Source organism: Ammospiza nelsoni, chromosome 10 (genome assembly GCF_027579445.1).
Source record: "Ammospiza nelsoni isolate bAmmNel1 chromosome 10, bAmmNel1.pri, whole genome shotgun sequence".
NCBI classification, from domain to species: domain Eukaryota; kingdom Metazoa; phylum Chordata; class Aves; order Passeriformes; family Passerellidae; genus Ammospiza; species Ammospiza nelsoni.
The window spans coordinates 20,486,792-20,511,431 of record NC_080642.1 but is presented as its reverse complement, the minus strand read 5'-3'; the positions used below and the strand labels follow the sequence as shown (position 1 = coordinate 20,511,431).

General features: G+C 47.5%; 1 protein-coding gene across 2 annotated transcripts; it reads left to right on the top strand.

The window, feature by feature from the left end:
- Positions 1-5,488: 5,488 nt before the first annotated feature.
- CLDN18 (claudin 18) lies at positions 5,489-23,391 on the top strand. Of its 2 annotated transcripts, none has more exons than XM_059479720.1 (5): positions 5,489-5,713; positions 18,392-18,556; positions 20,066-20,171; positions 20,552-20,662; positions 21,431-23,391. In XM_059479720.1, the coding sequence occupies exons 1-5, from the start codon at positions 5,494-5,496 to the stop codon at positions 21,606-21,608; spliced, it is 780 nt and encodes a 259-aa protein (XP_059335703.1). In that variant the 5' UTR covers positions 5,489-5,493; the 3' UTR covers positions 21,609-23,391. The 2 variants fall into 2 exon arrangements, with proteins under 2 accessions (XP_059335703.1, XP_059335702.1); XM_059479719.1 differs by lacking the exon at positions 5,489-5,713 and adding an exon at positions 13,626-14,033.
- Positions 23,392-24,640: the final 1,249 nt, after the last annotated feature.

The window sequence follows — 24,640 nt, the reverse complement described above, 5'->3', positions numbered from 1 at the left end:
CTCACTGGTTTATTAGCACAAGAGGGTTTGTAGCAAGGGATAACAACAACAACAATAATAATAATAACTAGTGTAGACTGGACGGGGTTGAAATTGTATAACAAATACAAGAGTAGTGAATATGATTTATGGAATGACATTATAGAATCATGAAATGGTTTGAGATAGAAGGGACCTTAAACAGCCTTTTGTTCTTCACCACCTGCACTAAACGACTTACACTAGACCGGGTTGCTCCAAGCCCTGTCCAGCCTGGCCTAGAGTGCTTCAGGGATGAAGGGATAACTCCTGTGTCACCCAGAAGCACAACAAAAGTGGTATTTGTATACAAATGTGGGAGGAGAAATGACATAAAATGATCAATAAATTATTTCAGGTGGAAAACTCCTGTCCATCCTAACCCAGGAAGGAAAGGAAACGAGGCTGGCTGGCAGCAAGAGCATCCATTTCTGGACCAGGAGGTTATGGAAAGGCTCTGTGTGGTTGTAGGAGCTCATCCCTGGGACTATCCCCCCATGCTCCATCGAGGATAGTGGCACTGTTTGGGTCACACCACTCTTGCTGTCACTCAGAGCCATGAAGTTAAAGCCAAGTACACACAGGAGTTTGGGCAGTACTTCCATTCTTCCTTGGAAGTGCTGCTCCAGGAGATCCACTGCTCAGGGATGTATTTAATTGCAGTTAATTGCATGGGTGTTTGCCTTGCAATGGTGTCAGTGACACAAGGTCCTGGATGTGCAGCCTGCTCCATGTTCTTTCTTGCAGACTTTAGGCTTTACTTGTAGATGTCTCTGTCTGGGTTGTCTCCCTCCAGTGGCTTGATTTATTCCCAAATCTCCTGTTCCCAAACACCAGCAGACCTTGGAACAGCTTGCCCAGAGAAGTTGTGGCTGCCTCATCCCTGGAAGTGTCCAGGGCCAGGTTGGACAGGGCTTGGAGCAACCTGGGACAGTGGAAGGTGCCCCTGGGCATTGCAGGGGTGGAACTGGATGGCCTTCTTCCAATCCAAACCATTCTGTGATTCCATGATCCAGAGAAGGCACATTGGCCAAAGCCCTCCCATCTCGGTGTGTACATGTGTCCAGGTGCCAGTTCTGTGTACTGCAGCCCCTGGAACCACCCCCTGTTCAATGCACCTGAGCTGGGCACCCTTCAGTAGGGGGAAGTTTTAAGTTCTCTGGTAGAAACATGAAAGGCTGCAAAGTTGAGTTGAGTTGAGGTTGACGTTCCCTAAACCTCTGGTGGGGCTCCTCCTTAGTGCAAACCAGGGAAACAACCAGTCATTCATGATTCTGCTGAGCTATTTGAGGTGGACAAAAGCTCCTCCTGCCCACACATTTCCCCCAGCTCCTCCTGGGGATAGGCAGGGGAGAAGCAGTTGAGAGATTGTGTGAATTTCACCCTTCCTGAGAAGCTGCTCATGCTTGGACTTGTCCAAAGAGCTGTTGTGGTGGAGCTCATGAGCTTGTGCAGGGAAAATGCTGCTTGCAGCTCCTTGAAGACCCTGAGAGCAGGAAGCTGTGGGTGTTCTTGTGATGTGTTGGGACAAGCAGGGTGACACTGCTGCCTGTCTGACCCTACCCCTCTGAGTCACCCCCTCCACCCAGCCCTCCCTGCAGAACTGCAAAATATTCTCTCTCTCTAAATTTCCTGGTGTGCCCAACATTTCTGAGACAAAGCTGGCTTTGCCATTCTGTATTGGAGGTCACATCACCATTGGAAGGAGTGACTTTTTGGTGTGGTCTGACTCTTTTATGGCAGCTGCCTTTCTCACCTCATGACTGACACTGTCATGTCAAACTTGGTGACAGAAGCCATGGCCAAGTAACACTCTTAGAGCTCTTCAATCTCATGTAGTAATGAAAATAATAAATAAGTTTTTGGGACATGTTGCTAAAAAAAGGAAATCACAGGAAGGTACATTTTGACTGGACCACAACATTTTTTCTGAATTCTCCTCTCCTCTCCTCTCCTCTCCTCTCCTCTCCTCTCCTCTCCTCTCCTCTCCTCTCCTCTCCTCTCCTCTCCTCTTTCAAACTTCTTCCTGTTCATGTAAGCACAGCTAGAAATAGAAATGCCATTTTGAGGTGAAAATTTTCTCTGGACTTAATTTCATATGAAGATCTTGGCTTTTCTCTTCTCAGACATTTAAAACCAGGCTTGGCAGAAACTTCTCCTGAGAGCCCTCCAGCTCCCCAAATCTTTTATAAATAACTTCTACAGCACCAATTAGCCCTGAGAGTGGTTAAGCCACCGTTCCAGGTGGGTTTACCTGATTCCAGGGGTATTTGAGGCTTGTGGAGCTTTCCAAGCTCGTTTTTCCTGACCTGTGGTAGGTGCTGTGCCTGGTAGTTTATCTCCTTGGCCACGCAGGAGTTCAGGAGGCCAGGAAGGAGGGATGCAAACAAAGGTGCTATTGCCATGTTCCTTGGCTCTCAATGGCCAGAAGAGAGGCAAGAGTCTTCTGGCACAGTGGTATTTTTCCTAAAAAAAAAAAAAAAAAAACGAAAAAAAAAAAGGGAAAAAGGACTTTAATTGAAGCCTGCAATGTTGTATAAATGGAAGATCTAAGTTTTAATTGAAAAATAATTATAACCACTTAATCATTTTAAATGAGGGCTGTAATTGCAGTCAGTTCATAATAGCCAAATACAGACACTTAGATTCCTGCAATAAAGCAGGGATGGTACAGCTTGATTTGCTAATAGCTCTTCCACTTCTCTCCTCTTTTGTCTCAAAGATTAATTCAGGCAAGGGCTATTAGTGCCGTTAATTGGTTCTGCAATTTAGACCTTGTGCTTGTGAATGAGTGACTGATGCAGACCCATCAGCCAATAATGTGAACACTTTGTCAATGTGTTCCTCATTGTCCGGCTCCGCAGAACTCCCCCGGCAGCTCCTCCGCCACCCAACCCCGGCTCCCCGGAGGGATCAGCGGGAGCAGGGCTCCTCCGGGGTGAGGGATTCACTTAGCTTTAGATAGGTCACCCAGATGTCTTTGAAAGCACGGTTGGCTTATGAATAAAATAATTAGGCAGTCCAGGCGTCCTCCTTGGCAGGGACAAATCCCATAGTCAAGAGAAATCTTCTCCACGGTGCTGGAAGCAGGAGGTTCAGCGAGGTTGGGAAGGTGGTGAGGAGTTGTGTTAGAGGGAGAGTGGACCCCGCAGGTAGGAAGGGGCTGATGGCTCCAGACAGCACCCCGGCAGGGGTCCCCTTCTCACGGGCGGCAGCCAGGATAAAGTGTGGCTAAATCTCTTAAATCGCAGAGAACAGCACAAACTCTACTTTTTAACAGGTGTAGTTTCCCACTTAAGCTGTCACAGTATCCACAACGGGCAGTGGGCACAGCTGGAGGGACTTTTGGTGTCACTCTTCAGAAAAACACCCAGGGAAGGCTTTGTCCTTGCTGTGTCCCTGTCATGTGAGATAACTGAGATGAGTTACACAGGTCACACATCAAGTTTAGGTAGTTGATGGAGATCAGTCCTTGGCTATTTTTACTGTGAGGTCCTCCAAAAGGAGAAAACTGTCCTTTTTGTTGAAGTTAGCTCACACACCAAGACCCTACTCTTCTGGCTGCTGTACACTGGCACATTTTGAAATAAATGGGTGATAATTTGGACAAAATTTGTCCCTTTGCAGGTATCTTGCACTCCCCACCCAGGGATCAGCATGTACCAAGGGAAGACGCTTTTCCCAGACCTTCCAAGTTGATCGAATGCAAGGTGAATTTATCCTTTGAGTTAATGCATTGAACACAATCGTTGGCTGCCATGACTCTTTTCCGTCTCCAGGCGATCCCGGTGGTGACAAACACAGGGTGTGTTTGTGCTCTGGACTCAGGCTCTATATTTAGCTACGTGATACTGGGAAAGCTTTCCGTGATTAAGTTCTGTTGACCGATACCGAAAGTAATGAACAGCCCCAACATGGAGCGGGTGAGGTGTGGCACCAGGACTGGGTGTCACTGGGACCAAAAAATGTCTGGGAGAGAGAGTTGGTTGTGACAGCACATGAATCACCAATCCTGTTCTTTTGGGGAAAAAAAGGGAAAATGGGGTAGTGTTCCATTTAAACCTGAGGACTGTTTGGAGTTGTCTTTTCCCTGGTTGGTGTTTAATATTGAGCATTAATTTAATGAATTATGTGTAACAAACATTGGTATTAGACATAACACTTTTGGAATTGATAACAGAGGCTCTGGAATCTTAAGTGGGAGCGACATCTCCCTCAGAGCTTCATGACTAGACCTGCTCTGCTTTGGACATGGGAACAGACTGGGTGACTTCCCATGGTCCCTTGCTTGGTTCTCTCAAAAAGGTGCAGGACCAAAATAATCTCTGTGAGATTTTGCTCCCACAGCAGGTTGGATCTTCCTCAGAAGCAGCTTTAAGGGAAATAGGGAAGTCCTCAAGGCATTGAGGCCAAGCATCTGGAAGAAACTCCAGGGTCCTTAAGCAAGGGTGAATTCAGCCAGGTGACAGAATGGGCAGAATGGAGCAGAATGGGCAAACAAGGCATTACCCCACAAAAGCATTTTCTGCAATAAAGCCAGATCCCTTAGGGTGCTCTGGTCTCACAGCAGGTCTGCCCTGCCATCTTCCTTTGTCCATGAAAACAAGCCCAAATTCCTATTTGGATGAGAGGTATAAAACAATAATAAATGAGGATATGCAGCTTTATCTGTATTTTCCCCTGGGTCCTCCCACAACAAACTACAGGTTCACACCTTTCACTCCTCAGAAAGTGCTGCCTTTCCTGTGGGCTCCCAGCCCAGCTTTCCTGAGGTGTGCCCAAACACCCAATGCTACAAGATTCCCTTTTTTATACATTAACCTTGGCTTAAATGTTTTGGTTGAGCCAGATGGAGCCATGCTAATAAATAATGGAATCATTTAGGTTGGGAAAGCGCTCTAAGATCATCAAGTCCAACTGTTCCCTTAGCACTGCCAGGTCAGTCATGTCCCCAAGTGCCACATACACACATCTGTGAAGTCCCCAGGGATGGGGACTCCACACTTCCCTGGGCAGCCTACTGCAACACTTGACAACCCATTCCATGAAGGAATTTTTCCTAATATCCAATCTGAACCTCTCCACTTGGCTCAAAAGCATCATCCTCACCAGGAAAGGATTAGCATCTCCATAATTTTTATGTTTCATCCAATTTAGGCTCCTCTGTGCTCAGTCTCCTGAGGTGCCCTGGCGTTCCTGTGGAAGCTCTCCAGAGGGACCCACTGGTCCCGTCCGGCCGTGCCTCTGCCTGGAGGGAGAAGGTAAACAGAGAACGAGCTGGAACAAATGGCTCTTGGTACTGAGCGAGGAAATTATCTCACCGAAACAGATAAAGGAAAGGGGAGGTTTGCGTGGTGCACCCGGAGCTCTCCTGCCTGCTGGCGTGACGTAGGCACTGCCTCCAGCTAAAAGTCCCCGTCGCCCTGGCTGCCTGCCCCAGACTCGGCTTGTGGAGGCTCCCGCGCGCCTGGCACCATGTCGGTGACAATCTGCCAGTCCATGGGCTTCGTGGTGTCCGCCCTGGGCATCGGGGGCATCATTGCCTCCACCTGCATGGACCAGTGGAGCACCCAGGACCTGTACAACAACCCAGTGACGGCCGTCTTCAACTACCAGGGCCTGTGGCGCACCTGCGTCCGGGAGAGCTCCGGCTTCACCGAGTGCCGCGGATACTTCACCATCCTGGGGCTGCCAGGTAGGGCCTGATGGCGCCAGGGAAGAGTGGGAGGGGGTGGGACACAATCTCTGCATGAGCAATGGGGGATTTTCTGTCAAATTTCGGCCAAAAGACATCAAGTACTCACCCTGTTTGGAAAGCAGGTCCTTGGAGGTACCTTGAGGCAAATCCATGGCCAAGCTGAGGTTCAGGAAACTCGTTACATGCATCCTGAGGTGTTGTCCAGGCTGCTCCAAGGGGAGGTTTGTCCCCTGTGCCCTGTGTGGCTCAGATTCCTGCCCCAGCTGTGTGGCTGTGTGTGGCTTCCCACCAGAAGCCACTAATAGTCTTGTCACTGGAGAAGATCCTTTCCTAAGAGGATATGTCACAGTTCAGCTCACTGTATTTCTATTTGGGCTAACACCACCAGGCTGGATTTCTCCCTAATTCTCCTTTGGTTCCAGTTTTTTCTGCCACGGGAATAATTCCTGTCCTGGTTGTGCCCAGAGTATCTCGGGGTGCAAACAATTAGGTTACAACAGGATTATCTGGGGTTTCTTCTTGCCTTAATACAGTGAGAAAAAAGGCACTTAGACTCATATACCCATCTGGCCTCTGTGCTTTGATACAGCCAGAATGGAGGGAAGAAGCCAATTATATCAGGAAATCACTGCAGAACTTCTGCAAAATGGCATTTCCAAAACACACAGAAAGGGGCATTGTGCACAAAAATTGCTTCTCTCAAGAGAAGGCACAAATCAAACCAATATAACCCAGCGTGGCTGTGGCCTCAGACACCAGCTGGGGAGGTGTTTCATCCCCTGAGCTGTGTTTTTGTGTTGCTCCTCTCTGGATGCTCATTCCTAGCTGCTGTCTGGCATTGGCTGTGCTGCGGCTTCCCCACACCCTGAGCATTGTCCTCTTGCTGGAGCTGTGGCTTGGAATGGCCCTGCTTGGACTCTCAGGTACAGAGATGTGTTTTCCCAGAAGGACATGAGCCTGATCCTGGCAGAGTGTCCAGCTGAAGGATGACATGCAAAGAAGGGTGTTTGTGCAGGGCTGGTATTCACACACTGCTCTCCCAGTCAGCAAAGCTGAGCAGCTTCACCAAGGGAAAACTCAGGGAGAAAAGGGCAGGGCAAGTTGGTAAAACTCACTGGGTTAATGGCTGGACTTGATTTTAGAGGTCTTTTCTAACCTTAATGATTTTGGAAAGAGATTAAATTTACCATGTGAAGAATAAATTGAGGTGTGAAAACTAAACCCTCCCCACACAGATGCTCCCACAAAACACTGCAATTCTTCCAGTTCTTGCAGTTCTTCTGCTCAAAAAGCTTAAAATGACAAAAACTGTAACTCCACGAAAGAAGCAATTAACCTTTTCAAGTGCTCAGCTCTGGGAACTACTCAAATCTTTGAAGAAATCAGAACACTTGAAATCTGAGGGATTTTGTTCTTTCTCACCTTTGTCACTGACCTCAGCCCTACAGCAAAAAGCAGAAAACCAGGGATGGTTTCTTTGTAATTCCAAGACCTCCAGACTGGTGTCTGTTGGGTGGGTATTAATGTTCTAAAATGGGAATGTTGAGGGGATGGATTTCCTGCATTAGCAAGATTTTCCTGCATTTGCAGGGGCTGGTAGAGATCGGTGTGCCCATGGCCCTGCTCACAGAAAGGGGGTGGAACAAGATGGTCCCTAAAGTCCCTTCCAACCCAAACCATCCTGGGGTTCTGTGTTTCTGTGATTCCTCAGCTCCATCTCACAAGCTCTGTGGATCCCTCCCAGCCATGGACAGAAATGAGCATCCTACCCTAAATATTGGGGTTTCTGATGAAGCCCTTAAATTAGAGTGGAATTCCCACTTGTGTTTGCCAGGTTTACTGCTGTCACCTACAAAAAGGGATATTAAAAAGCCCTAAAAATAAAGGACAGTCATAGAGATGGTGGATGCCTGAGCCCCCCAAAGTTGCTGTCCTCACCCTCAGTGGTGTCAGGGAGATGGTGTGGGCTCCGTGTGAGGGAATATGAATATTTATGTACTTTGTCCCAGATGATCCTTTTCGTAACCCGTGCTATCAGCACTGCCCTCCAAAACGAGGTGGAATTTTTCCCTTTCTTTTTAATGAACTGGGCTTGTTCTTCTGTAGTCAGCCCCCTCCCTGCTCCCGTTTCTTGTCCTGTTATGGATTGTCTGACACTTCCAGTCTCTGGAGAAGCTGGAGCAAAGCCTCACATCCTGCTGCTGTGCTTTATGGATTGGCTCTGTCTCCTGAATCCAGCTGCTCCTATGGGCATTTCTTCCCATCCACCACCAGCAAAGGTGGCACCCCAATCCGAGGAGGGGAAATGATGCTAAAAATCCTATTATTAATTTACTCAGATACTATTTAAGTGCATCATCCCCATGTTTATTTTAAGTGTGCGGCACCTCGATCCCCATGAAACCTCCCTCACAAACTACCCCAGAGTTAATGGTTTGTCAGCATTTCCATTATCAACCCCTATTTATTATTCTGACAATGGCAATTTATATTGGGAACAATAGTGCCAGAGTGAATAAAAATAATAGGACTCTGGCAAAGCAGCGAGGTGACCCGAGCACATCGAGGAAATTTTGGGTTCCAAGGTTTTTTTCTCCTCAATCCCTTGCTCCCACAGCAAAGATTAAGCTTGTCTTGCCCATCATCTATCTTCAATTTAGTTGGGAATTTTAATTTCAAATGGATTGAGGAAAAATCAAGATAATAGATAGAAATGAGAAATTACCCAGTCAGTTTATGGCTCTGGCTGCTCAGCTATAAACAGTCGCTCTCTGGTGAAATGTGGCACTGGAGGACTGGACAAATTTGTTCTGATTTTGTTTTCTCCTGTTAATTTTCGCTTCTTGCTTTAGCGTGAGATGGTCTGGAGGACATAGTTGGAAACTGAGCACACAAATAAGGGAGAAATAGCAAAAGATGAACTGGGCAAGGCTGGTGGTTTCATCTTGTGTGGAGATCATGAGGTGATTTCTGCTTAGAGCAGAATTTTGCAGTTTCTTCCAACTTTGCTAAACTACAATTGCACAGGCTGTGATTTCCCTGGTGTCTGTGTCAGTGTCTTTTTCCACAACTCTTCAGGGAGCCTTCTCCAACAATTTTTCCAAGGACATTCCTCCATCTGGTCCAAAGCTCTTTTTACCCCTTCAGAAGGGCTGAGATATCTCTCTGCTGTGGACCAAAGGGCTGTTGGCTTGAAATAGGAGAATATTCTTGCTTTTCCAATGGCAAACGTTGACAGTCTTGAGAGCAGAACAGAAGTTGAACAAGTCTAACTTGTTCAACTTCTCCAACTGATAAAAATGCCCAGGTTCTTAGAGTGCTCAGAGGGAAAAGAGCCCATGGGAATGCAACCACAACTGCCCAGATTTTCCATAAATTTCAATTTGGCTGGTGCACGGTAGCAGCAGTGCATAGATGTTTCCTGAGGGGAATTCATGTCTAGGAAGCATCAATATTGGCTTCTCTGGATTTTTCCGTTGTACATCGATGCTCTGACAAAATTTTCTTTCATTTCATACAACCCACAACCATTTTGTGGCATAACCATAGCAAATAACCTGATTTTGGAGACAGGGCAGTTGCTGGCCAAGGCAACAGCATCTCTGCTCCCTGGAACTGCCCAAAGTTTGTAAGGATGGGAAGTGTTAAGTGCCATGTCATGATCCTCCACCAGTGATGTCCAGGGCAAAGTCTCTTTCAATGTCTGTTTACTGCTTGAAATCCTTTCAACCAGCCAGGTCAGCTCTGAATTTTGAAACATCTGCAGGCAACTGCTGTAACCTGCTAAAAGTCTTTTGAGGTAACGTTTTGGGTGCAGAAGGATTTAGGTGGTCCAGGTAGGCTGGAGACTTGATATATCCTGCCAGGACATGTGTGAGGCTCTGATGGGTTTGCCCTCACAGCTGGAGCTGAGAGAGGTGTGGGGATGGGGAAAGCACCGATGAGAGACCTCAGGAACCCCAGGGACACTCAGGGTGCAAGGAGGTGGCAGGGAGCCGAGTACGTGTGTCATATTTATTGTTTTGGGCCTTTACACCATGAAAGGATGAGAGAAAAGGTAAAAAAAATCCTAAGGGATTTGGGATGAGGGCCAGAAGAGGAAGGAGCAATGGTGTGGAGATTTGGGGCTGGGCTACAGCTCACAGATGTGTAGGCAAGTTCAGCCTCATGCACCCCAGCTCTGCTGAGGGATCTCAGAGCACACTCTTGATCACCCCCAGTGGTGTGGATCTGAGCTGGGATGGGGTCCTTCCATGACTCACTTCCCTAACTTAATTCTAGAAAGGCCATTCAGCCCTTCCTATTGTGGACCACATTCACGAATCCTGGGGTGGTCCCGACAATAGAGGGGCAGGAAGAGAAGGGTGGGTTTGCTTAGTCTGGGCCTGAGCAGGCTGGGCTGGTGTGGGCAGCTGGCAGGGTGTGAGCTGTGTTTGCAAATTTGAGAGCAAACATGAGCTGGAGGTGATTTTTGTGGGAGAGGCAGAGATAACATTCAGGAGCTGCCTGGGCCCAGGGACTGGTTTTGAGATAACACAGAGTCAATGCCTGGAGAGATAAAGCAGCTATGAGCTGGAATAAAGGGGAACAGGGGAGTGGCCACAAAGCCCCCTTCTTTTCCTCATTTGGGTAAGCCATTGGAGCTGTCCCAATGCTCAGTGGGAGCCCTGTTCTCTGCTCCTTGGTGAGCTGCAGCCTTGCCATTCCCTTTCCTCAGACACAGCTCAGCATTTCCACATGGATTGGGAAACCCTCTGGCCAAACATTCAGCTGCTGGGGACAATCCACAGATTGTTTGGAGAGAGATTCCCATCCTTCAACCAATCCTGGCTGTGGTCATCTCCACGGGGTGGCTGGAGATGAGCATCAGCTTGTGGTGCAGATGCTCAGACGTGCTCCACAGCCTTCCTCTCACCCAGCCCCTTCTTGGGTTGTGCTGAAACTCCCAGGGGATCTTCTGTTATCTGGGAAAATGGGATGAACATATTTTTTTTCCCTATCATGGGCAGCTCAGAAAAAAACATTAAAAATTGTTTAAAATCAGAATATTTGAGAAAGGCAAAGGAAATGTGCTGGGTAATGTCTGGGAAGAAAAAAAGTTTGGATTTTGTCTCCAGAACTCTGTTTCAAGAATCCACTGAGGAAGGTGTGAGAGTTTTGAATTCCCACTCTTTCAAGTACGTTCTAGTCAGAGCAGGAGAAATGGCAATGGGATGGCTGGAGGACACTTCAGACAATATTTTAGGGATGAACAAACAGAAGCCCCCCAAACCACAATAATTCTTCAAAGATGGCAACATGTGGAGTGCTGAGCATGGCTGGGTGTTTAACTCTTAACCAAAGACTGCAGCATGACCATTAGCAGCAAAATCCTTTCCTTGGCTCCATTTTTGAGGACAGCACATGAGTGAGGAATGTCCAACCTTGTGTTGGTTTCTCTTCTTTAGAGACATGGTTCCGTCTGGCCTTGCAAATGAAAGCCAGGCTCGTTCTCCTGGACTTTTCTGCACACTTGGAGATTTTGATGTTGTTTTTTGATTGCTCCACCCTTGCATTTGGGTTTTGATGTCCCCGAGTAAGAGCCATGATGAGAAACAGCATTTCCATCCACAAGGGAAAATTCCATTCCCAAGGAAAGTTACTGAGGTGATGGACTGGACATTGGCACATCCAGGGGTGGCTCTCTTTCCAATAGATGTCTTGGGGGGATCAGCAGAGCTTGGGATGTGAAACATGAGAAGGAGAAGGAGGAGAAGGAGAAGGAGAAGGAGAAGGAGAAGGAGAAGGAGAAGGAGAAGGAGAAGGAGAAGGAGAAGGAGAAGGAGAAGGAGAAGGAGAAGGAGAAGGAGAAGGAGAAGGAGAAGGAGAAGGAGAAGGAGAAGGAGAAGGAGAAGGAGAAGGAGAAGGAGAAGGAGAAGGAGAAGGAGAAGAAAAGCTCCTTGTTGGTTTGAAGAGCAGCTCCTGCTGCACATGGCCAGAACCAGCAGCCAGGGTGGAGGAAGGATTGGTGTGTCCCCTCCCACCAAAGCAAATGTGCATATAGGGATGGAAGGGCCATCAACATTGATATTCCTGCAACCACCCAGATGTCCGACTGAGCAGAAAAAACCCAATCATTTAAAAGTTGGAAGAAGTGTTTGGGGGAAAAAAAGCTGGGAAAAAAAAAAAAAGTTCACCCATTTAATTCTCCCCCTTTCCTTCCCTTTTCCTCCCCAGGGGTTATTTTTAGCTATGGCCAGTCTATGGGCTCATTTCTCTGTGCACTGTTGCACGCACTTGGGAATAGGGGTTATGTCTCAAAGGGATATTCCTCCCTCTGATGTGTTCTGACGAGGTTCAGCCCAGAAGAAGGGATGTGGGCTGTCACCACTAGATGGCCAGAAACAAGCAGGCAAGTCCTGGGGCATAGGAAGGGCAGGAATCATCCTGGAGAGCTGCTGAGGAACATCAGGGCTTCAATGAAACTGGATTTTCTAGACTGGGACACAGTTCTGGCTGTGGGACTACAAGGGATGGGATGGAGAACTGACCACATTTTAGCACCTTTTGTCCTTCTGTCTTCCATGTCCTTCTCAACTCTAGTTGTTGTCTCAGCTTCTAAGTATTCTCCAGCACTGATCTATCACAAATCATTATCCAAAATGATGAATTCCCTCATCATTCCTTATCCTTCACAGAAAATGAGCAGCTCTTTGCCACCTCTGGTTCTTGAGGGTTCCCTTCCATGTTTTTTGTTCACTTTATTATTTTTGCTGACAACTTTAGGTAGATCAGAACTGACCCTTCCTGTGATATAAACTTGCCAAAGTGAGTGAAAATTATGACATTTGAATAGAACTGATAGAAGCAAAGACATCTTGTGCCTGACCTGAGAGGGCTGTGATTGCCACTAGACATGGAATTATGCTCTGGCTGCCCCAGCAGAGCCCCACAAGCTGAGGAATGTCCTGGATGGCTGTTCTTCATAAGGTAGGAGCAATATCCAGGGTGTAATAACCCTATTGTTGCTCCTCATGGGCACAAATAAGCCTTTCCTCTCTTCCTGGTGGCCTTCACATGGCTTCATATCGAGGTGCTGTTGTGGATGGTGCCTGTGGTTATGGACAGTTTAAAGTAGGAATTTGCTTCTAGGTCAGGACTGAAGTAAATCAGTTGGAGGGAGATACTGGATGAGAATGGATGAGTGTAAAGCCTGGAAGGTCCTTGTACCTCACTGACACCACTGGCAAAGTGGCACAGCAGATTTATGTTGTTCCCACGAGCTCAGCCCACCTCTCCACTGTGATAATGAATTTCCCACTTTTTGCATCCCCCATTCCTTTCCCAGAACCATCCCTCCAGTTGACACAGACAAGCACCCCCTCAGAAAGGCCATTTCCCAGTGCTCCCTGTGCTCTCCTCCCTCCCACATGGGTTTCAGTGTGTCCTCATGATGGCAGTGGGGATGTGGGTGGAGAACGGGGCTGGAGGAGCTTTGCTGGATCAGTTTGGGGCTCTTGGCTTGGTGCCCTGGGCTGTGCCATGGTCAGCATCCAGTGGAAGCTCAGCGATGCCCGAGGGCACTGCAAGGAGCAGCCACATCCCTGGGCTGGTGGCCCCACATCTCTGACAGAGCCCTGGATCTCATTGTGCCTCTTGTGAGGACACCTCCATGGGGGACAGATTGTCTGGTGGCATCAGCAGAGGGATGGGAAGGTGGTGGCCTGGGCCAGCTGCTGGATTCCCCTGGGAACACGGTCCTTGCCCTGTGCCAAGCAGGCAGGAGAGGCCCAATGGGCAGCAAAGGGTTTCAGGGGGCTGGCCAAGCCCCAAGTGGGTTACCCAACACTCAGCAGAGCGTGGCTGCTTAAACATGGAAGGACAAGCACTTCTAAAGGACAAAAGCTCCTATCTCCAAGCCCTGCCGGCACAAACCTCGCCGGCAGTGAGAGTGAAACTGGACTATCTTGCAAAAACACTTTGAGCAAACAGCCCTCAATGGAAAGCATCTGATAAGAGCAGCTGCACTGCTGGTGGCTCAGGCAGGAGGACTCGGGTGCCCCAGTAGGACTGCAGCTCCCTCGGGGCCGCGTCACCTCCGCTCTCCGGGCACTCACCATGTCCACCACCATCTGCCAGGTGATGGGGTTCCTGGTGTCATCGCTGGGCGTTGGGGGCAGCATCATGGCCACGGCCATGGACACGTGGAGCACGCAGGACCTGTATGACAACCCGGTCACGGCCGTGTTCCAGTACCAGGGGCTGTGGAGGAGCTGCGTGCGGCAGAGCTCCGGCTTCACTGAGTGTCGGCCGTATTTCACTATCCTTGGGCTGCCAGGTAGGGGCAAAAACACTCCAGGTGTCACCCACGGGCTCTCCTGGAGCTCTGCATCTGAAAATAGGAGCAGATATCTTAAAGCACTTTGTGAGGAATAGCACTTCCAGTGTTATGTTAGGAGCATAAAAATAGGAGCATATTTGTTGCCAAAATGATTTTTGTGGTGGGGGTTATTGGTGGGGGTTACAACCTGGAGCATGTGTGTGGGATGTCTGGTGAGCATCATGGGTTCAGCATCACTGCTGGCATAAATCAGAGCAGCTCCACTGAGGTGAGGAGAGTGAGGATGTTTAACCCTGTAGGTATTGTTGCTGGGAATGGAAACACAAGGAAAAGGGCTGCATATAATTGTATAGTGTGTTGAAGTGAGGGGGAGAACGACCGTCCTATAATGCATCGAACTCCGAATTTATTGATCGATCAGTCACTTTAAATAACAGTGTTAATTAACTTCATGCATATTCCAAAATCCAGGTTTACAATAGGCTAACAGAGAAAACTCTAACCACTCCTTTTGTTTTACAATACCGTTGATTGTTTACACAAAATAAAACCAGTGTTCTCACTGTGATACGAACGGTTCTCAAAACTTCCATAACTGTTCCCAGGGTGCCATCTTTTCCCAGAGAGGATGTTACCTTTGTTATGGGAAGACTGCCTGAGAACTTTATTGTTTATACAAGGATGCCTGAGAGAGACTAATTGTTTATAGAAGTCAGGCTGGAAACTGCTTTGAAACTGCTTCACAGCTACCTGTTACTTTTCTCTCAGCTGCATGGCTTCGTGGCCTTTTTCCTCAAGCCATGCTTGAACTAAACTCCCGACAATAGTGTTATAGGATAATGGAAATGATTGAAATGTACTGTTTTTCCAAAGATAGAACTGGAATGGGAGAAATCTGCCTGTGAGAGGTGCAGGTAGGAAGGGCACAAAAGGGAAAGATGTGTTCAGTCACTGCCCATCACCTGGGCAGTGTTAGTGCCTACAGAAGCAGAGTGCAGAGGTGTATTGCTGTCCTGTTTGCTTACTCACGTTCCCAAAAGAGCTGTTTTTCCCACCCCACCCCACGTGAGGGTATTCCACTGCTCCTAGACCAGCAGTGAATTTGGCCCTGGGAGTTTCTCGCTCCTGGTGCATGATCACAAAAAGGTCCAAGCAAGCAGTGCTGTGCATGGGCCTTTTGCAACTGTTGATCCAAGTGTGATGTGGGTTCCAGCCCTGTATCCTCAGGGATGCCCTCAACCTTTGCTGAGGACCTGTGACTCTCTGAGGGGTGCCATGGAATAAATGCGCCTCTGTGTACCCAGCTTCAGGATTGCCAGGTGAATTCTTTCCCATTTGGAAAAGCAAAACTGATATTCAAAGTCACCTCTCCCTTGAGGATTTTTTTTAAAGACTAAAAATTAGATTTATGCAACTATCTCTACAAAATGTTGACCACTATATCTCTTCATAATGCTTTGGACAGGTGATTGTGTTTTAAATGAGCCATAAGGAAATGGGAACCATCATTTTAATGTCAATTTATCCCAATCAAGATTTTACTTTTTCAGTTATTTTAAAGTAATATGGCAATGAAGAAATATGCAAAGCACTCATGGACAATTTCTGTTGTTAGAGATATCCTGTCAGAGTTATCTTTGTGAGTCCATTTAATTGATTTATTCTTTCAAACATATAGAAAAAATGTCCCTGTTGGTATTTGCTTAACTTAAACACCTGCTGAATGTACTTAATTTCCCTAAAATTTCCATATCCCATCAATTATTACTGGTCATAAAGTCAGATTCCATCTTTTTATTATGTACTAGCAACAGAAATGCAGGTGATGGTCATTTAAATGACTTAAAGTTGTTTTATCTTGCTCACCTCTCACCACTCACATGAGGGAGGAAGACAACTATCCAGTTTCCCTTACCTCTGGAAAACAGAGATGCAGGCTGTGGTTTCACATCGCTGCCATTTATTTTGGTGGAGAAGCTGTTTCTGTTGGTGCTTTTGCTATTCCCTTGTTATGGAACACCAGCCCTGGTGTGGAAGCCAGGTTATCCTCCCTCAGGTGTGTGCGAAAGGCAGGTTTTGTAACTCCAGGGCTGTTTGCTTCCTACTGCTCCTGATACCACTTTTCCTTAGTCTCCCACTTTGTTTGTCTAAGCCCTTCCACTCCTTCCTCCAAGCAGAGGTCATTCACCTTTGGAAAAGCAGCTCTTTTCAAAGGACTTTCAATGGATGCCAAAATTCCCTTGAAACTGCAGTTCTGCCTTTCCAAACAGCTCCCACTTGAAATCCTGTGAGCCAAGTGGAGAGGTCTTCATGCCACAGCAGAAACAACTTCTTTCTCTTTCCATCTCTTACTGGAGATGGTCAGTCTCATGGAGGCAGGAATGATTATCTGGCATTTTTTCTGTCATGCCCTGCTGTACTCCTCTCCCTCCCCTTTCCAACAGCTCCTTTCAATGGAGATTCACAACAGTGCTCCAGCAAAAGTGGAGCATCCTTGGCTACTTGGCTTGGCCCTGCCTGTTGTGTCCTTCCATGGGCACCCAAGGCACTGGGAACACCTCCTGAGAACCAAAGATCCTCTGTGGGATCTTTGTTTGGGGTCACTGCTTGAAGGGTTCAAAACAGCCCAGTGATGACACCCAGGAACCTGCAGGGAACACCCGGGAATGAAGCACTGTCTTGGGGACAAGGAGCTTCCATCATGATCCATGCTCTTGGATTATCAGCCTCTTCTGCCTGCCCTGAAACAAAAGCATTTGCAAAGAAACTTTGGTGGTTGCAAAGACAAACGAGATTGAAATTTCCTCCTCTTTCTGCTTCCCATCAGGTGCTGCGGAACAACCTCTCAGGGCTGATAAGGCGTATCCGCCATCCTCTGATGGATCATAACTAATGAGCTCCTACCTGGGGGCTGATGAATGGGAGATTGAAAACCCCCGGCTCGTTAGCACTCGTTATCAGCTGATAAGGGCAAATTGAGTCATAAGAGCTGAGGCAGTGGGACTGCTGGATGGGAGAAGGTGGTGTATTCTCGGCCTGTGGAATGGCAGCCCGCCCGCTTCCGTGTGCGCCGCGGTGCCAGCGCGGTTCTGCTCCGCTTCCTGACACCCCACTGGCCAGGAGAGCCACCCAGGCACCCAGCACCCTCCTGGGAAGGGTTTATAAACCCTTCTCCCAAGCTGTGCAAGGGCTCTGTGCTCCCCTGCACCCTTGGGCACCGTGGTCATCCAGCAAAGGGTTGACAGCCAGGGCAGAGATGTCCCAGGGGCTGTGGAATCTGTTTTCCCCGTTTCACTCCATCATGAGCCCACTTTCTCTTCCCTGAAGAGGGGCAATCATGCTTTGGGAGAACCAAAGCCAGACCCAGGGCTGTGGGAGCTTGTGGCAGGGTAAGGAGAGGCTGTCAAGTGTCCCAACCAAATCCCAGCAGCCCTTGAAATACTCCCAGCACCCCTTCCAGGGCTCTGCCGCCTTCCTGTCTCTGCCAGGGACTCGTGCACAAGTGGGGAGGGGAAGTGTCTGGAAAGAGATGGGATATGTGCCACCTTATTAGAGAATCACCTTGGTATTCAAGTACTCTTTCCCCCACCACTTCTCCAGTTTTAAAGGTGCCAGTCTCCCCTTACTTCTACTTTTCTACTCCACCCAAGAGGAGTCTGAAAGGTTTTTGCCTCCTTCAGGCCTCAGCTCCCATGGGCATGACCCATCAGTATTCCCAGCTCATGGCACACTGCTGCCAATTCAGGATGAGGATATTTGGATGTTTTATTCATGAACATGGACAGATTTGTCCAGGACTGATGTTCCAAACAAGCCTGGGAAGAATATGGTGAGGGAGATGGTTCCCAGAGCTTTGATGGTCTCTCCCCCTCTCCATGTAATGTTTGATTTTCCTCTTTTCCATGTGCTTTACTGGGAATCAGGAATATACAGAGCTGCATTTTGACTCATGCAGTAGCTGGAAATATTCTGGATAGGTGGGTGGAGCTGTCTGCTTCCATTGCTGACTGGGGAGGAAAGAAGAGCCCTTTCTCAACCACTGTGGTTATGGAACAATCTATGCTTATCCCAGCTCCTCACTAACTCTTCTCTATGAATTTCACAACTGCTGCTATTGAATACTTCCAAAAAAAAAAAAAATGCTGCCTAAACCACCAAACTCCTTGGGAAGTTAAGTCAAACAGCTGTACTTCCAGAGGTGCCACAGATAATACGGAATAGATTCAGTGCTCATTTTCCAAGGTTTTCTGCTTTAATATTTCTATTTTCAGACAGAGGAAATCTTTGAAAATCCCCCAGACTCTGACAAATCCCATTTCAGCCACTCATTGAGGCCCTTGCTGTTTGTTTTGCAGCGATGTTCCAGGCTGTGAGGGCCCTCATGATCGTGGGGATCGTCCTGGGACTCCTCGGCCTCTTTGTGTGCATTTTTGCTCTGAAATGCATCCGGATTGGGAGCATGGAGGACACTGCCAAAGCCAACATGACCCTGACCTCTGGCATCATGTTCATTGTTGCTGGTAAGTGGGAACTGTCATGTCTTCCACGTGGAAGGTTTGCATTTCCCTGGAATTGAGAACTGGGCAAGTCTTGGGGAATTTCTGAAGTTATTGGCATAGTCCTCCAGCCTGATTTCCTGGGGTCAGGTGGTTTTTACCTCTGATTAAGGAACAAAAAAATTTCTGGTAACCAGAAAAGTTTGCATGGAAGGCTGAAAAAACATCCCACAGATGGAAAAGGAAGTATATCTCTTGATTTGTTTTATAAATGTTTTTGCTGTATATTATTATAGTCTTTATTTATATAGAATATTTCTTTCCATTTCAGGCTTTATCCATAATAATTTTAAGAAGATTCCCAGGGTTGTTGTGGCCTGGTTTGTAGGTTTTAAATACCAGCCTACAAGGCTGCAGGAATGCCCAGGTTCCTCAAAACTGCAAATGCTTAAAACATCACTTACATGTTTTCCTACATTATTTTTGAGATAAGAGTTAAATGAAATCTATATCCTAACAAAGGGAAGGAGAATGTCCCTATTTAAAAAAAAAATCCCAATGCTTAACTTTTGCTGGGATATGAGACATTAAACACAAGTTCAAAAAGTATAAGCTGGAAAGAGGAATCACCTTCTGCCACACAGCTTTAATTTTGCATTTTACATCTATCATTTTAGAATAATGGAATGGGTTGGGTTGGGTTGGGTTGGGTTGGAAGGACCTTAAAAGTCATCCAGTTCCACCACTGCCATGGGCAGGGACACCTTCCACTGAACCAGGGCTTCAAGCCCCATCCAGCCTGACCTTGGACATTGTGGAAAGAAGAAGCAAAACTGTCATGTGAGGGTTTTCTGCCAAAAGTTCTGGACTTCAGCTCTTCTGGACAACCCAGCTCCTTTCTATCCTTGGTCTTTAAGGTCCCTTCCAACCCAAATCAGTCTGTGAGTCCATATCCAAGTGTTCTGCGAATTCCTCTGCTGAGGAAAACCAAAGGTTTGACATTGCTGCCAGGATTGTCAGGGATGGCCATCCCAGACATCCCCTGTTTGGATGAATGGAAGAAGTTCCCACCTCCTGGGCTGGTCTTCCACATCTGGTGATAAAAAGGCTGTGAGCCAAAGACATCTCCTCTTTCAGGTACAGAGAGCGTGTTTTCCCATTAAAAAAATTCTCTCTGGGAATTTTTGGTGCACGTTTTTCACTGTAAAACAAATGTTTAAAATGAACTACTGGTACAATGACTTGTTTGTTAAACTCATTTGTGTCACAAAATACACCAGGTCAAAGATTCCTGCAGGTCTGACTTGGGAATGTGTTGTGCAATATTGTATTCCTGATGTTGGATTGTAAATGCAAGGAAAACCTGGAAGAAAAGTGTGACACATTATGGGTCCCCCTTTGGGTCCCCCTTTGTGCTGAAGGCCACAGAGCAGTGTCTCACCCACCTTTCCAGAGGTGTGACACGCTTCCCTGAGGCCCCAGGTGACTTCTTGCACTGTGTGGCTCTCAGTCTGTCCTTCTGTCCCCTCTCAGGCCTGTGTGCCATCACTGGAGTGTCCGTGTTCGCCAACATGCTGGTCACAAACTTCTGGATGTCCACCACCAACATGTACCAGGGAATGCAGAACGTCCAGAACAGGTGGGTGCTCAGCTGACTCTGTGTGCTACACCGTGGAAATCTCCCTCAGGGCTGCTGCTGAGGGATTGGCAAACTCTGGGAGTATGTTGGGATGGTTGCAGGGCTTGGAAGATTATTCTTAGGAAATGGAGTCTGGGCTGGAGGTCAGCAAATGGGCTGGGATGTCTCTGTTTTTACAGCTCAAGAATGAGATAGGGGAGGCTATTGTGGTTCAGAATGCAGGTGGGACTTCTGGGAAATTCTGGGGACTTCTGTGAATTTCTGGGGACTTCTGGGTACAACTGTAGGGCCAGAGGGAGTATTCTGTGCCAGTGGTCAGTGTGTCTGGTCAGCAGCAGACAGGATCTGTCACACCCTCACCAGCCACGCCTGTTTTGCAGGTACACCTTTGGCTCAGCCCTCTTTGTTGGATGGGTGGCAGGGGGCCTGGCCCTCGTGGGAGGCATCATGATGTGCCTTGCTTGCAAAGGGCTCATCCCAGAGGAATCCCGGTAAGCTGGGCTGGGTGGGCATGGGAAGGTACTGCAGGAAACCTGGGTGCACAGGATGTGTGGGTGTGTGACACCCTGTCATGATAGCTCTCATGGTGATGGAAACACAGAGTCCTTTAGGCTGGAAAAGACCTTTAGGATCAGAGTCCAGCCATTAATGCAGCACTGCCAAAGCCATCACTACCTGAAGTCCATGCCCAGTGAGGTCCAAAGTTAGCATTTGCCCTCTCTGACCCAGTGACTCACACAGGAACAGAGAGGACATGAGGTCCAACCTCAAAATGTGCTATTTGCACTGTGCTAGTAGATTCAGGCCCATGAATTGAAGGTTGCACAGCAAATCATTGGCAGGGAATTATATGGAATTATAGAATTCCAGAGGGGTTTGGGTTGGGAGGGACCTAAAGCCCTTTCCATTCCACTGCTGCTGTATACAGGAACCTCTTCCATAGATCAGGTAGATCCAAGCCTTGTCCAACCTGGCCTGGATGGTGTAAAATCACCAGGAATTTGTACCCCAACATATCTGGTTATTGCAGGTGGGTCCACGACGCCACAAGTGCTTTATTTCAGGGAAAGAAAGTACTCATTTATGAAAGAACCTGAAAGGGACTTGCAGCTTTCCACAGATGGTGGGCTGAGCTCTCTGAGTACCTCCAAGTGATGACACAGCACAAAGCTCCCTGTGCCACCGTGAGCACAGGGTGCAGTGCTGGGCAGTCACAGCCCCTCCATCAGAGGCTGATGTCCCTCTTGTGTCTCTTCCAGCTACAAAGCCGTGTCCTACAACGCCTCAGGCCGGAACATCTCCTACAGGACGGGGCCCTACAAGGGTGGCCCGGGGTATGAAGCTGACCCAAGGACCAGGAAGGGTGTGGGATATGAAGAAGCTCCTCGAAGTGAGGATGGGAGGCGCCCCTACCCTTCGAAATACGACTATGTCTAGCAGACCTTCTGCCCTTGAGTTGTGCTATCAGAGATTTTTAACTTCACAAGCAAAAAGTGCAGCAAACCAAGCAGTCTGTAAATAGGATTGTGTTTTTTCTACTCTGAGGTTGCATCTTTGTTGTGAACATCAGTTTTACTCGACTGCCTATTAGTATTAACAGCACCAGAAGGTCTGTGACCAAAGTAATGCCTTGTGGTGCTCTCAGAGTAGATTTGCTCCTATTTTCTGTATAAACTGATATCCAGAAGCAGTGCCTTGTGTCCTTTCTTAATTGCTCAGATAGTGAAAATTCCCCTTTGATGATCGCTGTGTATTTGAAGTAAATTCTGTTGTGTCCCCGAGGCTGTGCCCAAAGCAAACAAAGCCTGTGGTCAGGGCATTTTCCTCCTTGGTGGTTTCTCTACCCAGTCCCACCTTTGCTTTGCTGGCTGTACTCTAACGCTGATCTGCTCTGATATTTAATCTGATTTCTGTTACTTAGACATTTGCTGGAGCCTGTGATAGAAAAATGTATTTATTTCTTTGGATCTCTCCAGGGAATGTGCATAATCCATTGTTATTCCTGCACTAATAGCTCCCAACCTCTGTGCCAGTGGTGTTCCCACAGATGTCATCTTTAATGGAGCCAGGAGAATTTCTCATTTAGAATTAATTAGAGTTACCTTTGGAGCAGGACTCCCAGGGAGCATTAGATGTGTAACTCCACACCAACATCAGGACTTCCCTGTGGTAATTCTCCCCCCAGTGATGGGAAGATTAACTCCACAGTGGAACATTGCCTCCTCCAGCCAATCCATCAGAGAGGGAGTTTATTTGAAGGGGGAAAAGGGAGGCATGTCAGAACTTTTGTGGGAAGAGAGAGCTGTGAGCTCTTAGCAGGTCCTCCCACCAAGTGTCAGTGCACATCCTAAAAAGCTCTAGACAATGCCTATGGATAGAGAAAAGGGATAAGTTGGAGAGAAAAAAGGGGTTCCAGAGCCTCCAAAATAACAATTTAATGGCATCTGCAGTGGGCTTGAGCACCACTCCTCAGGATTACAAGTTCTCTGAAGGAATTCAGTTCAGGCAAAATTATTTCGGTGAAATGCCGGTGTTCCATGAGTGTTTGGTATCTTGGAGGGATCAGAATCTACAGCTGAGCATTTCTGCAGAGTTGGACCTTTGAAAGGTCAAGTTGCCACCAGCTGAGCTGGCATCTCTGGTGGCTCTGAGGATTAGAGAGGGCAGGCTGGGCTCCTAATGAGCACAAACTGCATCCCCCTCCTCCCCATGTCCAACAGTGCTCCATAAACCTCAGTTTCCATAACCACCAGTTTCCACAACCACCAGCTTTCCATAACCATCACCTCTCCACCACCACATGGAGCCAAATCCCCAGCACAGGTCCAGGAGATCCTGGGGAAGGTCAACACCTGGCAGGTGGTTGGAGGGAACAACCACCACACAGAGGGTGGGAAGAGCTTCCAGCCACCAGCAGATCAGGCTGGATTTTGGGATAAACCGCTCTGGGATGTCAGTACTGATCCTCCCTTTTGTTCCAGCAAAGAACTTGTTTTAAGGACTTGTTTTAAAAGGAGAAAAATTTCTTTTGCAGAGGTAGATCCTGTTCTGTTTTAAAAACATTGCTACTCTTTTCCATGGTTTGTATCTCATAGTATAAACTAAGATTTCTTGCCTTTTTTTTTTGCCTGCTGGATTTTTTTGCTTAATTGTTTTGTTGGTTGTTGTTTTCTTTTTTCTTTTTTTTTTACGTGAATATTAAAAAAGATAAAATCTTAAAGACCAGTTTCCAGTTGTTCTCTTCTTGTCAAAATCATCAGCTCCAACATTTTTGCTCAGCCAAAGCCCCCAACTTGTGTTGTCTATGTTCTTGAGAGGAGTATGGACACAGATGAGTGGTTGAGGGAAAAAATAAAAGATTGGGGTGTTTTATTTCCTTATAAAAGTCACACAATGAGAGAAAATTTCAGACAATCAGATTAATAATTATTGGGGGACCCCAAATCAGTGATGTGATGGAGTCAGACTTCCTTGGTGGGACCCTGAGCTTGCTGAAGAATAGAGTGCAGCAAGTTTCAGGGTAGAGATTAAACACTTCTGAACACTTAATTGTTCCTAGGAGGGCAGAAAAATGGTGGGTATGTTCTCAGGCTCCACTGAAAAGGGGCTGAAAAGCCCAGGAATGTTTAATTTAGATAGGAAACACATAAGTGGTGCTGAGGGAAAGGTACACAGTGGAATGTGAAAAGCAGGAAAACACCCAGAAAAATTCAAAATGCAGGTTTACGGCTGAGTTAGAACTAAAAAAAAAATCCCAAGGAAACAGCTTTGAAAGTTACATTTTATTTTTCTGCTACACAAATGATGTGACTAAGTCCCCGAGCTGGCTATCTCTCGGTCACACTTTGATGTGTGCAGGCGTGTAGATGACAAGATTAGGGCCAGGAGCCTTATGGGGAGCTGAGAGAGAGCTGTATCCAGGAATTCCTGCCCTCGCTGGGCTCCTAATCTTCCAGCATCAGTTTTCATTTCCTTGCCTCGGCCGAAAACTCGCAGGATGAAATATTTTAATGCAGTGAACTCCGCTGGAATAAAATCCCATTCCCGAGCAGAGAATCATTTATTTATGAGCCGGGTTGTGGCGTAGCTACACTTGGTGTTACAGCCGCTCCTGTGTTTGTGGCCGTAAGGGACCTTATCTTGTTCTCAGCACCACCGAGGGTGGTGAACATCATTGTTGGGAATGACGGCACCAGGAGAATCCGCAGCCACAGCCACGGAGCTGCAGCTCCTGCTGCTGGGAGAACTCAGGGTTTGGATGTTGAGAGTCCAGGGGAGGCACCAGGGTGAGCAGAGGGATGGAGCAGCTCTGCTGGGAGGAAAGTCTGGCACAGCTGGGAGTGTTCACCTGGAGGAGAGACCAGGGGTGACCAAACTGTGGCCCTCCAATGCCTGAAGGAGCCAACCAGAAACATGGAGAGAGAATGTTCGCCATGGACAGTGACATGGAGTGCCAGGACAAGGGGGAA

Coding starts and splice junctions, on each gene's coding strand:
- CLDN18 (XM_059479720.1), top strand. CDS start 5,494: ATGTCGGTGACAATCTGCCAGTCCATGGGCTTCGTGGTGTCCGCCCTG. Junction 20,172..20,551: donor ATGCAGAACGTCCAGAACAG/GTGGGTGCTCAG, acceptor CCTGTTTTGCAG/GTACACCTTTGGCTCAGCCC. Junction 20,663..21,430: donor CTCATCCCAGAGGAATCCCG/GTAAGCTGGGCT, acceptor TGTCTCTTCCAG/CTACAAAGCCGTGTCCTACA.